General features: G+C 44.0%; 1 protein-coding gene across 1 annotated transcript; it reads right to left on the bottom strand.

Annotated features, from left to right (window-relative positions):
• Positions 1-675: 675 nt before the first annotated feature.
• Positions 676-19,596, bottom strand: LSM7 (LSM7 homolog, U6 small nuclear RNA and mRNA degradation associated). Its single transcript, XM_075283696.1, has 4 exons — positions 19,562-19,596; positions 14,194-14,284; positions 12,418-12,489; positions 676-1,117 (listed from the first exon to the last, which is right to left on the bottom strand). Exons 1-4 carry the CDS (start codon positions 19,565-19,567, stop codon positions 975-977), a joined length of 312 nt encoding a protein of 103 aa, XP_075139797.1. The 5' UTR covers positions 19,568-19,596; the 3' UTR covers positions 676-974.
• Positions 19,597-20,423: the final 827 nt, after the last annotated feature.

Below are 20,423 nucleotides of genomic sequence, written 5' to 3'. Positions count from 1 at the left end.
CAGACCACTCTTCAGGCGAAAGGTGATCATCCATTTCACGGTCAGGTAAAACCACTCCTGAACAGAATCAGAGTGGATCTGTGAGACTGAAATAAACTGTCACCCTCCATATGAGATCTTTTAAGAAGAGGCACAGTAAAAAAAAAATGCATTACATCTAAGACTTAGCACATATCACATCAAAACCTTCAAAATTACCTGCTGCAACATATACTACTGTTTAGAGACAAAGTAGACAAAAACTTGTGAAGCCATATTAAGGCTTCAAATTATGCTACACAATTAACATATTGTGGTAACAACTATATAAAGGAGGAGTTTTCATTTATGGTATGTTCACAGGCATACTGATATGCCAGTATCAGGTCAAAACATTAAACAGGACCTTTCATGGTTTGGGGCGCAGGCAGTTCTATATAATGCTGGAAAGCCAACAGTGCGCTGAATTCTGGAACACCCTTCTGACTGTAAAGAGCTACGGTACCGGAACCGAAAGCTCTTTACCCGGGGCACAGATCGGGAGAGCCAACAGTGCGCTGAATTCAGCGCACTGTCGGCTTTCCAGCAGTATATAGAACTGCCTGTGCCCCAAACCATGAAAGGGCCTCTTTAAGTGGGAAATAGACATATGAAAACAATATTCAGCAAAAGGCAATAGGACTTTATGTATGTCTTTATTTTGAGGGATTGTAGTTATACTTTAACGCAAGTACAAGTATTAGCTAAAAAGAGAAGTGTGCTGAAAAATAGAAGAAATCCCTCACTATATAACATGTCAACAAAAGAAAAGTATATATCTTACAGCAAGACCTGACTTGCTTAAAATGGCTCATCTCTGCCATCACAAAAGTTCAACAGAAAATTTAAAAAAAAAAGAAAGAAAAAAAAAAAAAGGGGGGGGGGGGCGGACTGATCTTCAACTTGAAGTATTATGCATTCCAATGGAATCTGATTATTTATCTGCTTCAAGAAAATTAACCCTCTTGTTGCTGAATGAAAGGGTTTGGAATAGCTTCCATGCCATCCTGTGGGCAGATTAGAACCACAGATGTTCCTCTACAAACAACAAGTCCAAGCTGGCGTGTATCTTCAGTTAACTTGTACTGATCATCTGGATCTGAAAAGAATAAAAAGTATATTAAAGCTACCCATTTGATCATTCTTCTACAGCACCGATATATTTTAAAGTTCTGCACAAAAATGGTCAACAGTTATTCACATTCACAAACTGACTTTTTTTCACCGGTTAGCAACACATGACATACTAGTAGCAAGTACCTAGGTTGTATAGAGGCACCTGTACCAATTGCAGTCACTAATCCTTTACATGCCTTGATCAGTTGCTCCTTAGTCTGGAATAGAAATGAGTGGATTTCACAATATGTGACACAGCATCACTCATGGAAGATCAGTATTTTGTTTAATATTTAGTTTAGCATAGTTAATATCTTATAGTTTAGAATATAGGCAGTGTGTCATTTTTACTGCATGCTGTAAACCGGGGGGCACCTAAAGTCTTTGTATGAAAAGTGCACAATTGCATTTATTTATTTATTTTTAAATGAACAGCATTCAGAATCCCATTCTCTCCAGTACATTGAACATGACACTGAGAACTGCATAGTCTCATTTATGGTGAAAATACAACAAAAGTACTACAAATATAAAAATTAAGTGGGAACATAAGCCATTGATGCGTCCTTATTAGAGATGAGCGAATACTATTCAAAACGGCAGTTTTGAATAGCACACTCCCATAGGAATGAATGAAAGCAGCTGGCGTCGGCCGCTTAACCCCCTTCTCGCTGGCCGCTCCCATTCATTCCTATGGGAGGGTGCTTTTCGAAACGGCAATTTCGAATAGTATTCGCTCATCTCTAGTCCTTATACATCTGAGTCAGCAGGCATACTGATCGGCCGCTGACTGCTACAATCCCTCCCACCTTTGGGGGGAGTGTCAAAAATAAAATGAAACAAGATTAAATCACTATCTCTGCAATGAAAGGACACATTTTCATTGGGGGAGGAAATAAATAAAATATGTTACAAAACAGGTGAGCCTGAACCATCAAGCTGTGTTGCTTGTTTAACCCCTTAGGCTGAGTTCACACGGGGTATTTTGGTCAGGATTTTGAGGCCGTATTCGCCTAACCTGCAGTAAAGTGAAACACACAGGTACCTGCTGGGGGTTACTATTCCTAGTAATGTCAAGCATTTGGGGTTATTAATTTAGTTTCAGTAACTCCATGTACCTCACATTAATAGCAGTTAACCCCATCATGTTCCTCACATTATTCCCCTGTGTGCCTCACATAAGAGTTACTGATATGTGGAACATATGGAGCTAATAATTATGTATCTTCATAATTAAAAGGTCCTTTATTAGTATCCCCATGTGTGTCTCATATTAGTACCGTATATACTCGAGTATAAGCAGAGTTTTTCAGCACAGTTTTTGTGCTGAAAAAGTCTACCTCGGCTTATACTCGGGTCATTACAGTAATTCAGCAATATCATAGTTACATAGCCGGCATCCCGATCTGGTATACAGACACCGGGACGGGTGCCGGGCCGCAGTATCGCCACGCTCATAGCAGGAGCGTAGCGATGCTGCTCATTTCAAACTGCAGAAGTACTTACGGTACTTCTGCTAGAAGCAGGGGCGTAACTACCGTGGTAGCAGCAGTAGCAGCTGCCACAGGGCCCGGGCCATTAGGGGGCCCGGTGACAGCCGCTACCGCTGCGGTTTTTTTCAATAGGCAGTTACGGGCCCTATTCACTTGCCGATCCTGGCTGGGCCGGGATCGGCAAGTGACACCGCGGGCCCCACAGAGGCTATCATTATACTCGGGGGTCTTTGCAGACCCCCGAGTATAATGACCGGCAGATCGGGAGAGGTAATAAACATAAAACACTGTTACTTACCTCTCCGCGATCCTGCCAGGCCTCCGTCCTACTGCTGTCTGACGTCTCTGACGTCACATGAACCCGGCATGCTTCCCGGGTCATGTGACGTCCGACGTCATTAACGAAGGACGCGAGAGGAGGACAGCACAGCACAGGAGCCGGGGAACAGGTAAGAAGCAACAGTGGGGATTTTTTTTTAATGTTTTTATTCCCGATTTAATCTCCGATTATTATACTCTGGGGTCTGAAAAGACCCCAGAGTATAATAATTGTTTATGGGTGTCCACAGAGGGACACTATTGGGGTTAACACTGTGTGTGCAGGGGACACTATAGGGGTTAACACTGTGTGTGCAGGGGACACTATAGGGGTTAACACTGTGTGTGCAGGGGACACTATAGGGGTTAACACTGTGTGTGCAGGGGACACTATAGGGGTTAACACTGTGTGTGCAGGGGACACTATAGGGGTTAACACTGTGTGTGCAGGGGACACTATAGGGGTTAACACGGTGTGTGCAGGGGACACTATAGGGGTTAACACTGTGTGTGCAGGGGACACTATAGGGGTTAACACTGTGTGCAGGGGACACTATAGGGGTTAACACTGTGTGTGCAGGGGACACTATAGGGGTTAACACTGTGTGTGCAGGGGACACTATAGGGGTTAACACTGTGTGTGCAGGGGACACTATAGGGGTTAACACTGTGTGTGCAGGGGACACTATAGGGGTTAACACGGTGTGTGCAGGGGACACTATAGGGGTTAACACTGTGTGTGCAGGGGACACTATAGGGGTTAACACTGTGTGTGCAGGGGACACTAGGGGTTAACACTGTGTGTGCAGGGGACACTATAGGGGTTAACACTGTGTGTGCAGGGGACACTATAGGGGTAAACACTGTGTGTGCAGGGGACACTATAGGGGTTAACACTGTGTGTGCAGGGGACACTATAGGGGTTAACACTGTGTGTGCAGGGGACACTATAGGGGTTAACACTGTGTGTGCAGGGGACACTATAGGGGTTAACACTGTGTGTGCAGGGGACACTATAGGGGTTAACACTGTGTGTGCAGGGGACACTATAGGGGTTAACACTGTGTGCAGGGGACACTATAGGGGTAAACACTGTGTGTGCAGGGGACACTATAGGGGTTAACACTGTGTGTGCAGGGGACACTATAGGGGTTAACACTGTGTGTGCAGGGGACACTATAGGGGTTAACACTGTGTGCAGGGGACACTATAGGGGTTAACACTGTGTGTGCAGGGGACACTATAGGGGTTAACACTGTGTGTGCAGGGGACACTATAGGGGTTAACACTGTGTGTGCAGGGGACACTATAGGGGTTAACACTGTGTGTGCAGGGGACACTATAGGGGTTAACACTGTGTGTGCAGGGGACACTATAGGGGTTAACACTGTGTGTGCAGGGGACACTATAGGGGTTAACACTGTGTGTGCAGGGGACACTATTGGGGTTAATACTGTGTGTGCAGGGGACACTATTGGGGTTAATACTGTGTGCAGGGGCAAGTAAGTAAGGGACATAATAGAGTGCGGAGGAGGGGGTCAGTCGAGGTCTTCGGCGTCAGTTGGGATGGGGGGGGGGGGCCCCCATGTCAAAAGTTCGCCATGGGGCCCCGCCATTCCTAGTTACGCCACTGGCTAGAAGGCTCGGAATACAACCCCCCCCCACACACACACTCCATCACACGCCAGGTGACATGGCCACATAAGCTCAGGCCCGCACCCAGCGTGTATCTGCTTACCGTAAGTACTTCTGCAGTTTGAAATCGACAGCATCGCTACGCTCCTGCTACGGTCCGGGGTAGGCTAGGGGTCCGGGCTGGTGCCACCATGCTGCTGGAGGGTGGAGTGAGCAGGCGCGACCGCTCTCTCAAGTGCAATCCTTTAGATAGGAACTGCGGCCGAACGCCGGCAGAAGCGCTTCTGCCGGGGATTCCCCCTCAGTGCTCCTGCACGGCCAGCTGCAGTTCTCCTTCAGGTCCGGCTGGCTGGGGATTCCCCTCAGAGCTCTTGCCGGGGATTCCTCTCAGAGCTCCTGTAATGGCTCCTCGGCCAGCAGTGCTTTTCTTTTGCAGGCTGCTCTATGCAGACTGTAAAAGAAATGACAATTTTTGCAATGTATTGCAATGCAATACATTGCATTAGTGATCAGACCCCCTGGGGTTCAAGACCCCTAGGGGGTCTAATAAATGCAAAAAAAAAAAAAAAAGTAAAAAAATCAAACAAAAATAAAGTATTAGTAAAGGATTAGTAAATAAAAAGTATTAAAAATTCAAATCCCCCTTTCCCTAGAACACATATAAAACTAATACTGTTAATACTGTGAAACACATACACGTTAATTATCCAAAATCGCCCGCTCTACAAATCTATAAGTATATTTTTCCCTGTACGGTAAATGCCGTAGCAGGAAAAAAAAAAAAAAAAAAAGTTGTCTAACTGCCCCTTCCCCAAGACTCACCCCCCCCCCTGCCTTGGAATTCAGCCAGGCTAAGTATAGGGTATCTGCACTGCTCATATTCTGTAAGGAAGGGGTTAATAGGAGCACTGCAGATACACTATATTCAGCCAGGCTGAATTCCAAGTGGGGGAAAGGAAAAAAAAAAAAAAAAAATACACACAACACAGTCCTCAATCTCAGGGAAGGGGCAGACAGACAACCAAAACACCCCCTTCCCTTCCTCAGCGTCTACTGCACCCAAGAACTCCGGCCATTTTAATTTTTGAAATTTTCCAGTAGCTGCCGCATTTCCCCCCTAGGCTTATACTCGAGTTTTCTCAGTGGTAAAAATGGGGGGGGGGCTTATATTTGGGTCGGCATATACTCGAGTATATACGGTAACCCTTATATGGGGCACGTAGGGGTTAAAGAGGACCTTTCATGGGTTTGAGCACCATGTGGTGTTATATACCAGTACAGTAGCTCTTCACAGTCAGAAAGGCGTTCCTGACACTCTGTCAGGAACGTCCTTTACAGCAGCGCCTACAGTGTTGGCCAAAATTCTGTCAGATAATACTCATTTTCTTCCAGAAAATGATTGCAAGCACAAACTCTTTGGTATTAATAGCTTCATTTATTTATCTTGCAATGAAAAAACACAAGTGAATGGAAAAATAATTGATCATTGATCATTTTACACAAAACTCCAAAAAAATGGGCCGGACAAACCTTTAAACAAAATAACTGCGAGCAACGGCTTCCGGGAACCATCAATGAGTTTCTTACAAGGCTCTGCTGGAATTTTAGACCATTCTTCTTTGGCAAACTGCTCCAGGTCCCCCCTGAGATGTGAAGGGGGCCTTCCCCAAACTGCCATTTTGAGATCTCTCCACAGGTGTTCTATGGGATTCAGGTCTGGGCTCATTGCTGGCCACTTTAGAAGTCTCCAGTGCTTTCTCTCAAACCATTTTCTAGTGCTTTTTGAAGTGTGTTTTGGGTCATAGTCCTGCTGGAAGACCCATGACCTCTGAGGGAGACCCAGCTTTCCCACACTGGGCCCTACATTATGCTGCAAAATTTGTTGGTAGTCTTCAGACTTCATAATGCCATGCACACGGTCAACCAGTCTAATGCCAGAGGCAGCAAAGCAACCCCAAAACATCAGGGAACCTCCACCATGTTTGACTGTAGGGACAGTGTTCTTTTCTTTGAAGGCCTCTTTTTTCCTGTAAACTCTATGTTGATGCCTTTTCCCAAAAAGCTCTACTTTTGTCTCATTTGAACACCCCCCCCCTCCCCTCCTGACAATACTCGTCTATGGACGAGCACTGTGAGCAGAGGGAGGGAGCGTTTCTCCCCGCTCACACAGTACAGCGCTATAGGCGCTGCTGTGAAGGATGTTCCTGACAGACTGTCAGGAACACCATTCTGACTGTGAAGAGTTACGGTACTGGTACGGATAGCTGTTCACCCTGGGCACAGATCAGGAAAGCAGACAGTGCGCTGAATTCAGCGCACGGTCGGCTTTCTAGCAGTATATAACACTGCATGTGCTCAAACCCATGAAAGGTCCTCTTTAATATGAGGGACATGATGGGGTTAAACTGCTATTAATGTGAGGCACATGGAGTTACTGAATCTAAATTAATAACCCCAAATACCTGACATTACTTGGAATAGTAACCCCAGAGACCTGTGTGTTTAACTTTCACTTTACTGTAGCTTCCTTTCCTCAATACGAATCTTGCACATGATGGCCACTGACTTATCTACAGATGTTACATTCTAGTGGCTACAGGACCTTTGATGACATCAGTCACGTGACCTACATGACAAGCCAATCACAGAGCAGTAGCAATAAAGGACCTCACCCTTTGTTTAATTTATGCAGGTCTCTGTGCTCCGTGGACCCTGACTCGTGTATAAGCAGAGGGCTTTTTAGCATAAAAACCGTGCTGAAAAAGTTGACTTATACTCGAGTATATACGGTAATTTTCCAAAAGCTGTTGTGTCAGGGATACCAGCTTAACAGTTTTTGGATGGTGTGTCTCTGCTGACACAATCTGGATACAATACATTGGGCACTGAAATGGTGCATCTCTGAAAAATTAGTAATTTTCACTTTTCATTATCAGCTGCCGATTCATTTCTGGAAATTAAATCAGTGTAGTGTCCAACTTTTAAAAATGCTTGCTGTGCCAATTAATAAATCCCTTCAGGGGTGTAGTTTCCAAATTTGGCTGGGGTCACATGTCTGTGGATTCCACTACTGGCAATTCAGTGGCTCTGCAAAAGTGACATGGCTCCAAAAACCAGGCCGTCTATATCTGTATGCCAAAAAACAAACAGTGCCCCTTCCCTTCTGTGCCTGTTTATGTGCCCAAATATCAGTTTAAATTCACATTTGCCGTTACATAAGTTTTCCTGGGTACAAGAGTGTCATACATGTGGGCATAAACTGCAGTTTGGGAACGTATCAGAGCGCCACTGGAACGCAGATTTAGATATTTGGTACCTGGACACCATGTCATATTTGCAGAGCCTTTAAAGGTACCAGAAAAGTGGAATCCCCTAAGTAGCGACTGCATTTTGAAAACTGCAAACCTCAAAAAATTTGAAGGGGTGTAATGAGCATTTGCATCCCAGACGTAAATGCACAGCAGATGGTGAAAAGTGAACATGTAAGCTGTATGGAGTGCATTTGGTACACTAAATTCCCTACCATTTCTCCAGTAGCTCCTATGATTGTGGGGGAGGTCTCACTCTGGGGGTCAGTTCCAGTTTCTTTTCCCCTTGTAAGCTCTAGATCTGTGGTGCACCCTGAATGACGCTTGCACAGCTTATCCATGCCCTTGTTCTAATAATTTGGCAAAATTGGGGTTTTTTTTGTCTTCATATTGTGCAAGCTATATTTAAAAAAAAAAACAAAAAAAAACTTTCCGTGACATTTTTTAAATGTCCGTGACATTTTTCATTCATTTAAATGGCGATCAGGTGCGTTGTTTTACACTCCGTGTCTTCCTTAAGTGTCCGTTCCTAAAGATGTCCGACTTTTCAAGCAGACAGAAAAAAAACCTACGTCGGGTTTTGCTGTCCGCTTGAGAAGTCGGACATCTTGAGGAACGGACACTTAAGGACAGGCATGGAGTGTAAAAGCAACGCACCCGATCGCCATTTAAATTAATGAAATATGTCACAGACACAGCTAGTGTCCGCTGCTAATGTCCACGCAAGATTTTGAACGGACATTAGCAGCGGACACTACCTGTCGGACACTGACGGTAGTGTGAACACTCCCTAATAATAACCAAACTACATGTTGACAAGCCACAAAGCTTCTGGGAAAATGTCCTATCGACAGATGAGGAACTTTTTGGCAAAGCACATCAGCTCTGTGTTCACAGACAGAAAAATTAAGCATATCTTGAAAAGAACACTGCCCCTACTGTGAAACATGGAGGAGGCTCTGTTATGTTCTGGGGCTGCCTTGCTGCATCTGGCACAGGGTGTCTTGAATCTGTGCAGGGTACAATTAAATCTCAAGACTATCAAGGGATTCTAGAGAGAAATGTGCTGTCCAGTGTCAGAAAGCTTGGTCTCAGTCACAGGTCATGGGTCTTACAACAGGCTAACGACCAAAAACACACAGGTAAAAACACCAAAGAATGGCTAAGAGAAAAACATTGGACTATTCTGAAGTAGCCTATGAGCCCTGACCTAAATCCAATTGAGTAGAGATGAGAGAGTACTGTTTGGATCAGCCGATCCGAACAGCACGCTCGCATAGAAATGAATGGATGTAGCCGTCATGTGGGGGGGTTAAGCGGCCGGGCGCCGTCAAAGCAGAAGTACCAGGTGCATCCATTCATTTCTATGGAGCGTGCTGTTTGGATCGGCTGATCCGAACAGTACTCGCTCATCTCTACTATTGAGTATCTTTGGAAGAAGCTGAAACATGCCATCTGGAAAAGGCAGCCTTCAAACTTGAGACAAATGGAGCAGTTTGCTCATGAGGAGTGGGCCAAAATACCTGTTGAGAGGTGCAGAAGTCTCATTGACAGTTACAGGAATTGTTTGATTGCAGTGATTGCCTCAAAAGGTTGTGCGACAAAATATTAAGTTAAGGTAACCATCATTTCTGTCCAGGCCGGAGTTTTACTTTAAAAAAATTCTGTTGAAGCGTGGTTGAAAAGCAATGTCTGACTTTCATTTCTTCATTTTCATAGAATTTTTAATTATTACTTTTGTCAGATTCAAGTAATTTCTCTGTGACCATTGTGGGTTTTTCTTTCATTAAACGAGGGGGGACACCAATAATTTGGTCCACGTGTTAAAGTGATGCTGTCATCTTGTTTGAGGGATGACACTATACCTTTTGTTTTATAAACCACTGCTTCAAGCTTTATCACTTATCCTTAGACTGTGTATATTATTAATAACTTTTCAGAGCACAGTCTCATTTAATGGAGAATGTGATTATGGACAAAAATATAATGAAATTTAAAAACCTCTCTAAGATACCTTAGTCCCACTTTGCGGAAGTGCAGCTTATTTTGTTGTGGTTTTTTTGAGCCAAAGTCAGAAGTGGATTGAGCAGAAGGTAGAAGGATAAGACCTTCATAGATATTTTCTATTCCTTTTGTAGCCATTCTTTGCTTTGGCTCAAAAAACCACAGCAAAATCTACAAAAAAAAAAAAAAGCTGTGTCCACAACGTGCGGCCTAAGCGTTCCTGTCACTAGGAGTCTCCCTTCTAGCCAAGTTACAGTTCACTTACTGCTGCTAAATAAGTCCCATCCATACAAACTGCATCATCTCACAACAGTGATTACCAAAAGGAGTGCATGAGAAACTTGCCAGTGAACCTAGGATTGTATGCCTTCAAACAATGTTATGTGTGTCCTAAAAGTCTTTTTTGTATTTTGGTAAAAATTATTTTGTAGGGATCCTGGAGAAGTTTTCTTTTTTTTTTTTTCTCTAGGACTGCCCTAAGTCCATAATGGTTGGGAAACACTGTCTTACAACGTAAGAAAAATCTATTTCTACTTCTGCCTGCTTGTGTGATACTGTACAGTTACTCCTAGCAAGATTACATGGAAATAGATCAGTATTAGTTATAATGGATAGATGGGGGTGAGGGCAGGAGATACTGCTCTTTATTATATAAATCCTAAACCAGAAAGAGAAATTTTAACCACTTCAGTACTGGGCCAATTTGTGCTCCAGGACCAGATACATTTTTGAGGGCTGTAACATTTTTCCCATATGACTCAGTCAACTAATTTTTGCATCTTTTTTCGGGGACCCATAGGGCTTTATTTTTATGTTGTTTTTAATTTTCATATGTGCTTTAATTTTTTTTTTATATCCGGGAAAATATAAATAAAATAGGAGGGAAATTGTGTCTGGTTTTCAATTTATTTAATAACACAAAGTGTCACTGAAAAACTTTATAATATAGTTTTTCCTCGCCATTACAGTAATTTTTATTTTGTATGGTGTCGTCAGGGGTAGGGCTATAACCTTTAATAACGGCGATATATATATTTTTTTTTTTCAGATTGTGTCCCCATAAGGTGATAAGAGACCTTTGGGGACATCTGATCACTTTTTTTTTGTACTGGAGGCCGATTTCTCCTATAACTGGGGCTGGTACATTTAACCCCAGATGCAGGAGAAATACAGCCTCCTGCACACTGTATACACAGTATGAAGAGCTGATCTGGGTCCTGTAGGACCCAGCAGCTCTGCTAAGACGCTGCTCCCGGTGGATCATGTGACCGCCGGGTCAGAGGGCAGCTGAATTATGGCAGCATCCATAGCTATGTATACAGAGCTCATTGAGCGCACAGCAATCGAGAAGGCAGGGGAGGTAATAATAATAATCCCTGCCATCTCTCTAGGAGCTCCGGCTGAAGTTACAGCCGGCTCCCAGCTTCAGTAGCTGCATAATCTTGTGCAGCTGCTGTGTTCTGACTGGACGTACCAGTACGTCCTGTCAGAACTAGGCAACCACTTCCCGGACGTATATAGTCTATGGACGGTCCGAAAGTAAAAGAGATTCTATCATCAGGAAAGCTCATTTTTAACTGACTCATCAGCAGCAGCCTTCCCTGTTCTCACCTCCCCCTGTTAACACACAATCACACAGTGTTCAGTGAACTTCCAGGGTGCACCGTGTTGGCTAATTGGCTTATCAATAAAAGCGGGCTAATTCAAAACCGGCTGAAGGATTAACAAATAAAAGGTATGCCTGGAATAGACTTCGTAAAGGCTATACAAATATATGCTTAGTTAAAAATGAGTTTTCCCAATGATAGAATCCCTCTAAGTTATGCTGCAACCATAATGTGATTACTAGCAGCAGAAAAATGAATAGACCACAATCTACAAAGGCACAGAACAGACTGCCCAGAAAGACCCAGTGGATATTTAAATTCAGATATCTTTTAAAACGTGATTCAAACTTCATTTTTAATGGAATTTATTGTATTGCTATTCCTTCAATACCCTAGAACAAGGGTCCTCAAACTGCAGCCCGTGGGCCACATGCGGCCCGCCAACCACTTCTGTCTGGCCCCGCCGACAGGCATGCATTTATAATGAAGCTCCTGGGGAGCTCGGAACAGGCCATGGAGCGCACTTCACTTTACCTATTGGAGGGCACCGCTCCCGATGTCTGTGTGACCTGCTCTGCCTCCGGCCCACTGTTTAAAAAGTTTGAGGACCCCTGCGCTAGAATCATAAAGGGGTTTCTCCATTAGGATTATAGGGCTGTGTTGTGTGGTTTTGCCAAGAGTCTGCTGTATTCAAGAGGGGAGCATTCCTGACAAATAGGCTGCAAAAACAAATGGAAATGATTATAAAATAGTCCAATCAATCACTGCTGACAGGGAAGACAATTGCATGTGCTAAGATGCTCTAATTTGGGGCGCCGTTTGGGCTAAAAGAAAAGCAGAAGGTCCCAACACTAAACGTGCATTAAGATAACCAAAACAGTCAGGTGACCGTTGTGCTTGAATAAAGTTCATACGCACCCCTCATATATTCTATGGTTCCATCCAACACAAGATTCAACAGCGGATCAAATCCTTTTAAGACGCCACTGGCTGTGAAAGAGAATATGTGATCAGTCTAAAAATCATAACAAATGCGCATTACTGCAACAGATTTGTGTTCAGATTGTAAACAATGTGCAAGATCACTATAAGCATTAGGTGTTCATATTTTACAAGTTTAACCGGAGCACTGCTGAAACGGTTTCTCTTTTAACCACTTCTAGCCAGATTTTTTTTTTATTTTAGTTTTTGACTACCTGCCTTCCAAACCCCACAATATTTTTTATTTTTTATTTTCACAGATCCATGAGGGTTTAAAGTTTAATTTCATTTATTACTGTCAACAATATACTGGGAGACTGGAAAAAAAGTTCAGAATGAGGAAGAGTTGAAGAAAATGCATCTGTGCGACTTTCTAACGGGGTTTCGTTTTTAACGAGTTCACTCTGCAACCATAATGACACCTGTATTCTGTGTTCCGGGTGGGATGGTGCTGTGGCATATCATCTTTGGTTGTGTTTTCTCTGTATGTCATCTTATTTTGTGCTTCTTGCAAGTGTACTGTCTCCTGTCTATTATTTACAATGTTATCTAACTTTCAATAAAATTAGTTTGAAATAAATAAATGACACTTGCCATCTGTCAAGAATCCGTTTTTCAAATGGACACAAAAGTCCTGCATGTAGGATTATTTGTTAGCTGGGAAAAAAAAGTGGACTTCTGACGGATTGTGTGTAAATGAACAAGATAAAATCCCATTGACATGAATGGAAATTTTAACGGATTACGGACGGTTCAGCTAGTGTCTCGTTGCTAAAATCTTGTAACTGTCTATAGCTACGGACACGGCTGATGGTCAGCAACGGTAGTGTGAACGCCCCCCTTATATGTGTTTTAGATAAAGAGGGTGATTTCAACTTTTTGGGGGGTGAAAAAGGGTGGGCTGAGTAGGGGCCCTGGCCTGCCTATTTTATAAGGAGGTCTGCAAGGTTTTGGCATCAGTTTTTAAAGGTAGTCTATCACCGCCCCCAGCTACTTTAAACCGCCTCAATAGTGCTGTAGATGCTGATAGATAGAATAAAAACTGAAGCACTGAGCATTGCTGCACCATCACTATACACTCCCATCCTGCATTCAGCTTGTCCCCCTCCCCTGGGCAGTATGAGGATCAAATCACACTGCACAAGGGGAGGATCTGAATTCAGGATGGGTGTGTTTAGTTATGATGCAGCAGTGCTCAGTAACAGAAGAAAACTCCCTCTGTGCTCCAAGAGCCACAGCTGAATAAAGAATATAAGTGCTTTTTCCTCACCATCCCTGGAGCTCTTAAACATAAGAAAGGTATGGTAAGGTATTCTACCAACAGCATCTACAGCACTATCAAAGCGGCTTAACAGTAGCTGTTGGCAGTAACTGACTCCCTTTAAACTACATGCTTTGTTCATTAATGTGATAACTAAACTTTCTGACAACTTTTGATTTGAGAGAGGGAGGCAGAAGCGCGAAAGAGGCGGGGAAGGGAGTGAGCTCCAAGTGCAGCCCAAGGAATCATAGGAGTTGTTGGAAAGGCAGAACAGGAAGCTAAAGATGTAAAATGCAGAGAATGCTCGGAGCCCCCAGACAACATGAAATCACTCAAAACACTGCTAAAGGTATTTGGTACATTTTTTTTCTTTTTTGTAACCAACAAAACTAAGACTTTTTTGAAAAAAATTTTTTTTTGTTTAGAATACTCTAAAGATATGCAGACAATACCTTCTCTACCACCCTGGAATTTCACTCGAATTGTCTTGTCAATGTATTTGGAGAGATCTAGGATGCTTTCCTTTTTCTTCTTTTCCTTATCCTTTTTTCAATAAAAATAAAAACAAAAAACACAAACCATCAAGATAAGTTTTGCACAAAGGAACATGAAGTGAATACAGACTATGTTATAATACAGTATACCTACAATAAAAGGAATATATAACAAGCAATCTAAAAAAGTATCTCGACAAGATATAGTATGTATACCCTGGGCACTAGCCTCAGCACATGTTTCGCCAAATGGCTTTGTCAGAAGGTACTTGGAATGTATAAAGCACATTTTTGTGACTTAGGCTAACGCTTCACATTGTAGAAAAGCTGCCTCAGATTAAGTTGAGGCAATTTCTTCTAGGGCTTTTCTATTCAATTTGTTTATGTTCTGTTGGAGGTGCAGGAAATATGAGTAATTGGAGTACCTGATTCATCTTACAACGGACACTAATGGGTTTAGATTTGTTGTGTTTCTATCTGGTGTCTGTCACCGACAGGAAAGAGCACAGTATTTCTACACAAAAGAGGACTTTTACTGCCACCCACCTCTTCAAGTTCTTAACATCTGTTAATAGGTATCATTCCACTGATACCAACACAATTGAATTTTTCTCTAGCTTTCATGGTTCCTGAGCAACAAGTGCAGTTAGTTTTGGTTCCTGATGTGCTATTTAAAGGGGTTGTCCCACGTCGCATACTCACCCGTCTTCGTTTCTGTGAATTCTTCTGTCTTCCGGCTTTGTCTCGTCATTGGTGGGCGGGGTCACATATGCAAAGCCAAGCGGCGAGATGCCGCCGGCCCTGCGTGCACGCTCATACACCAGTCTAGCCTTCACAGTGCAAATACAGACCTGACAGGGTGTCGGGTCTGTATTCGCATTGTGAAGGCTAGACTGGTGTATGAGCGCGCACGCAGGGCTGGCGGCATCTCGCCGCTTGGCTTTGCATATGTGACCCCGGAGAGGAATAACAGCATCGCTTCTGCCGCTGCTGGCTTCATGCAGGGCAGAAGCATAGCGATGTTGCTGTCTTCACCTGTGCCGGCGTCTAACCCTGTGCCCGGCATCTGCCTCTCTATTACAGCGGATGCTGGGGAGTGTTAGACGCCAGCACAGGTGAAGCCAGCAACATCGCTATGTGCCTGCCCTGCATGAAGCCAGCAGCGGCAGAAGCGATGCTGTTATTCCGCTCCTCCGCCCCGAAACAGCAGCATCGCTTCTGCCGCTGCTGGCTTCATGCAGGGCAGAAGCATAGAGATGTTGCTGACTTCACTTGTGCCGGCATCTAACCCTGTATTGGCGGCCCCTTCCCCCAAAGGGTAAACTACTACCCCACCACCACCAGGCTCGCTCCCGTGCACTTAGCCCCTCCTCCCTCCCCCTGAGAGCAGGCTGATACATCACTTGACTCAGGAGCAGCTAGGTCAGGGCTGTGGCCACAAAAAAATGAATAAAGTAAGATAATGGCCAAACAAAGCAATTTTGCTGAAGCAATGTATTTAGGAAAAGTCTTACATTCACATTAACAAGCATTATAGATAGGATCCTTGTGACGGGACAACCCCTTTAAGCTCTGTAAAATCAGAAGGACAGTGTCAGGCAGGGGGTGTGATTCAGAGTTCCAATCAGAGACAGAGATAAGAATCCCACTCCTCTGCTCCTGCCTGACACCTCCCTCCTGACAGTACAAAGACTACATAGCATGTTAGGCATCAAAAATAAGAGCATTGATTGCTCAGGAATGGTGAGGACTAGAGAAAAAATTCTAACTGTGCCAAAAATCAGTGGAGCATCATCTATTCAATTTTTCAGGGAGCTGGCCTTTAAAGAGGACCTTTCACCACTCCAAGCTTGTGCAGCTTTCTGCACCATGTTATAGATGCAGCTGCACAGACTCTGGTGCACTTTGAATTATCTCTGTAGCCCCCCCATCATTTTGGAGCTCTGAGCCCCGTTAATTCTGGCGCCCTCTATGTCAATTAAGCCCTTCAGTGTCAGAAGGGCGTTTCTGACTATAAAGGCAAGAGCTACATCAGTCTGACACTGTCCAATTAGCAGTGGACAGTGTCGGAGCTGCTTCTGCTGTGTGCTCTTGTGAGATCTGGCAGTCGTCTCTTCACAGGGCTGCACAGAAGACCCGGAGAAGCGATCCAGGCCGTGTATTGAAGTGGATGAACTTCACTGAGTCTGTGCAGCTGCATCTATAACATGGTGCAGAAAGCTGCACAGGCTTGGAGTTTGGAGTGGTGAAAGGTTCTCTTTAAACCTAAGGTATCATGTTGCCAAAAAGCTGCTTTTTTGTTGTTGTAGGTTTTGCTGAAGTTTATTGAGCCAAAGCAAGAAATAGGATTGGCCTTCCTTTATATGTGCCAATACTTCTGTAGCCACTTCAGGGTCTTGGAAAAAAAAAAAAAAAAAACACAAAAATAAATTAAAAAAAAAAAAAAAAGCTATGTTTCCACAATGTGGGGCTTTAGCCTAAACAAGATCAATGGGTGTCTGAAGCTTAGGATCTCCAGGGATAAGATGTCTAAAGCCACTTCCTGAGCACCGCATCGTAGGCCTTTTAACTTCACGGCTGCAAAACCAAGCACCACTACTGCACAAAGTACAACGCTGTGCTTGGTAAATAGTGAAGAGGCTATAGCCTCTTCAAACAGCTGACTACCCAGTTGCACTGCTGCCAGACATCTAACAATCTTTAACTGATGACTTTTTCGAGGGATAGGTCATCAACTGTTTAGAATGGAAAACCACTTTAGGCTAAGGCAAGGTTGGGCAATTCATTTTTCCCATGGGGCCACATGAGACAATGAAATGGTTCTAGAGGGCTATGCGTGCCGTGGCAAATTTAGCTCCATCCACTTTTACGTTGACTCCGCCCATTCTCATCCATTTTTCCATGTACCCCCACAAAGTATAATGCTCCTAAAGTCACCCTAACATTATATGCCCCCACATTATAATGTTACCCTCCAAATGTCCCACAGCATTAAGTCCCTCTCTTGGTGCCCCAGTTTAAACTAGCAGAAACTAGAGGAGGACATTAAACTGGGGGCAACTAGAGGCAGATATGTCCCCTTCCAGGTACCCCCACACTTTAACATCTTCCAGTTGACCCCAGCTTAATGTCCCCCCCCCTTCCCAAATCTGCATTCAATTTAACTGCCCCCAGTTCCCCCCTCTTGCTCACACATACTGTTTCTTCTTTCCTCATCTTACATCAGTCTCCATTCCCTGCAGCTTGCGTTTTCTGTGTAACACAAACCACACTGTCCTACGTGGCTCCGCCCACTAAAGAATCTGCTCATATCCTAGTGAACTAAAGGACCTTCGATGACGTCATCAAAGGTCCTTTAGCAGACTTGCCATTCAGCATATACCTTTATCCTACACCCTAAGCGAGCTGGTCAGAGACAGTTAAAGAGGACCTTTCACCACTTTTGGGCACATGCAGTGTTATATACTGCTGGAAAGCTGACAGTGCGCTGAAATCAGCGCACTGTCGGCTTTCCCGATCTGTGCCCGGTGTAAAGAGCTTACGGTGCCGGTACCGTAGTGCTCTATGGTCAGAAGGGCGTTTCTGACAGTTAGCCAGAGACGTCCTTCTGCCTCACGGCGCCAATCGCGCTGTGCTGTGGAGCGGGGAGGAACTCCCTCCTCCCGCTCCTGATAATACTCGTCTATGGACGAGCGCTGTGAGCAGAGGGAGGGGGCGTTCCTCCCCGCTCCACAGTACAGCGCGATAGGCACTGCTGGGCAGAAGGACGTCTCTGGCTAACTGTCAGAAACGCCCTTCTGACCATAGAGCACTACGGTACCGGCACCGTAAGCTCTTTACACCGGGCACAGATCGGGAAAGCCGACAGTGCGCTGAATTCAGCGCACTGTCAGCTTTCCAGCAGTATATAACACTGCATGTGCCCAGATATGGTGAAAGGTCCTCTTTAAAGGGCCGGAAGTGGCCCGCAGGCCATACAAATGCTAAGGTCTGGGCTAAGGTCTCACATTCCAAAAATACTGCTTTTTGTTGTAGATTTGTCTGTTTTTTTTGAGCCAAGCCTGGTAATGGCAACAGGAACAGAAGAAACGGGAAATATCTAGAAAGCTCTTATACTTTCCCTTCACCTGTTCTGTGAAGGCCTCGGTAGTTTGTTAGAGAACAAACAGCATCTTGAAGACCAAAGAACTCACTAGACAGGTCAGAAATAAAGTTGTGGAGAAGTGTTAAGCAGGGTTAGATTATAAAAAACATATCCCAAGAAGCACTGCTCAATCCAAAAATGGAAAAAGTATTCTACAACTGCAATCCTACCAAGACATGGCCATCCACCTAAACTAACAGGCCAAGCAAGGAGAGCATTGGTCAGAGAAGATGCCAAGAGGTCCATGGTCACACAGAAACCCACAGCTCAGTTGGGAGAATCTGACCACAGGAAAACTATAAGTTGAGCACGTCACAAATCTGGCGTTTATGGAAGAGTGGTAAGAAGAAAGCCATTACTGAAAGAAAGACGTAAATGCTGTTTGCCACCAGCCATGTAGGGGACACAGCAAACATGTGGAAGAAGCTGCTCTGGTCACATGAGACCAAAGATGAACTTTTTGGCCTAAAAGCAATGTATGGTGGAAAAGTAACACTACCCATCACCCTGAACACAACATCCCCACTGTGAAACGTGGCGATGGCAGCATCATACTATGGGGGTGGTTTTTCTTTGGCAGAGTCAGGAAAGCTGGTCAGAGTTGATGGGAAGATGGATGGAACTAAATACTGGGCAGTCCTGGAAGAAAACCGGTTTCAGGCTGCAAAAGACTTGAGACTGGAAAGGAGATTCACCTTCCAGCAAGACAAATGTGTATGTCCACAAGTGGACCCAAAGAACAGAAACCCAAGCAGAGAAGTGAACGTGGCCTAACAGATACCCAAACCCATTCTGTCACTGGTGTCCATTATAGGTGGCTCACATACGCCAATTTCTCAGTTTTCCTGCACCTCTAACACAACATAGACCAAATGTACAGTAAAGCCCAAGAGGAAATTACCTCAGCTGAGCCGTCATGTTCACGCACACATGAAAGCTGAGAGAACACCGTGCCGATATCTACCATTCCCATAACACAAGCTCTGCCCCTCTAATAACACACGAGGAGCTAGCTGACGTCCCGCTTTACACCGCACACTTCTCACTACGAAGCGCCTGCTCCTCACGTAACTAAGGTCGGGAATGCGCCATGCCTCTTATTATCACTGACATAAAGCTCCGTCTTAATATAACAGAGATTTTTTTCTCCTCAATTGGCTTCCCAAACACAATTACACTCACCGCCATCTTTCCGCGCCTCTTTCTCCCGGCCTCGAATCTGCCACTTTAACTTCTCCATAGGGGTTACCGTATCACTACAATTCTAGCATATCTATCACACTGTCCTCTTTTCCTTCGTCTATAACAGAATAATGGTGTGACTAAATATTTCTATTTTGTCTATACTTTGAATAAAGCATGTAATATGTGTAGTGTCTTAAAGTTTATACTGAGTCAATCGAACTCCCTCGTGTACATTTTGGTACATTCCACCAAGCTGACAGTCTCACAACAGAGGCCAAACTGTCTATTGATTGCCGTGCAAGAGACATTTTGGCGTAGCTGTTTGCCTATACTTCAGTTTGTATAAGTCTCCTTGTAAATGGCTGTAATTGGGTATTTTAGAGCCGACCATAGTGAATAGCACGTTTCATTTGTAATGTGCCACAAGTATTTTCACTTTTTTGTTGGATTAGTACAACTACTTTATTATAAACCAGGTATATAATATTTAGTTTTTCTTCGAGCTAAATGGCATTGTGCTATTCATCCAATAAAGTGGAAAGAATAAGATTTTTTAAAAAAACAAAAAAAAAAACATTTTGGCTTCATTCATTCTGAAGCATATTTAGCTGCTGCAAGTCCTAATCCTATCAGAGGACTAATGCCCCAAACTGAGGGCCAAGGAGGGCTTTTAACCCTTAGGAGATGCAAACCCTTTCATTTTTGTGTTTTCGTTTTTTTTCTCCTTACCTTCCAAAATCCAAAACTTTCATTTTTCTGTCTACATAGTCATAGGAGGGTTTGATTTTTGTGTAACAAGTTGTACTTTAAAACGGTACCATTTATTATTTTTGTACAATGTGCCGAGAAATGGGAAAAA

Source organism: Leptodactylus fuscus, chromosome 1 (assembly GCF_031893055.1).
Source record: "Leptodactylus fuscus isolate aLepFus1 chromosome 1, aLepFus1.hap2, whole genome shotgun sequence".
In the NCBI taxonomy this organism is placed as follows: domain Eukaryota; kingdom Metazoa; phylum Chordata; class Amphibia; order Anura; family Leptodactylidae; genus Leptodactylus; species Leptodactylus fuscus.
This window is presented reverse-complemented; position numbering and strand designations above follow the sequence as displayed.

Coding starts and splice junctions, on each gene's coding strand:
- LSM7 (XM_075283696.1), bottom strand. Junction 12,490..14,193: donor ATTCCAGGGTGGTAGAGAAG/GTATTGTCTGCA, acceptor TCTCTTTCACAG/CCAGTGGCGTCTTAAAAGGA. Junction 1,118..12,417: donor AACCATAGAATATATGAGGG/GTGCGTATGAAC, acceptor TATTCTTTTCAG/ATCCAGATGATCAGTACAAG.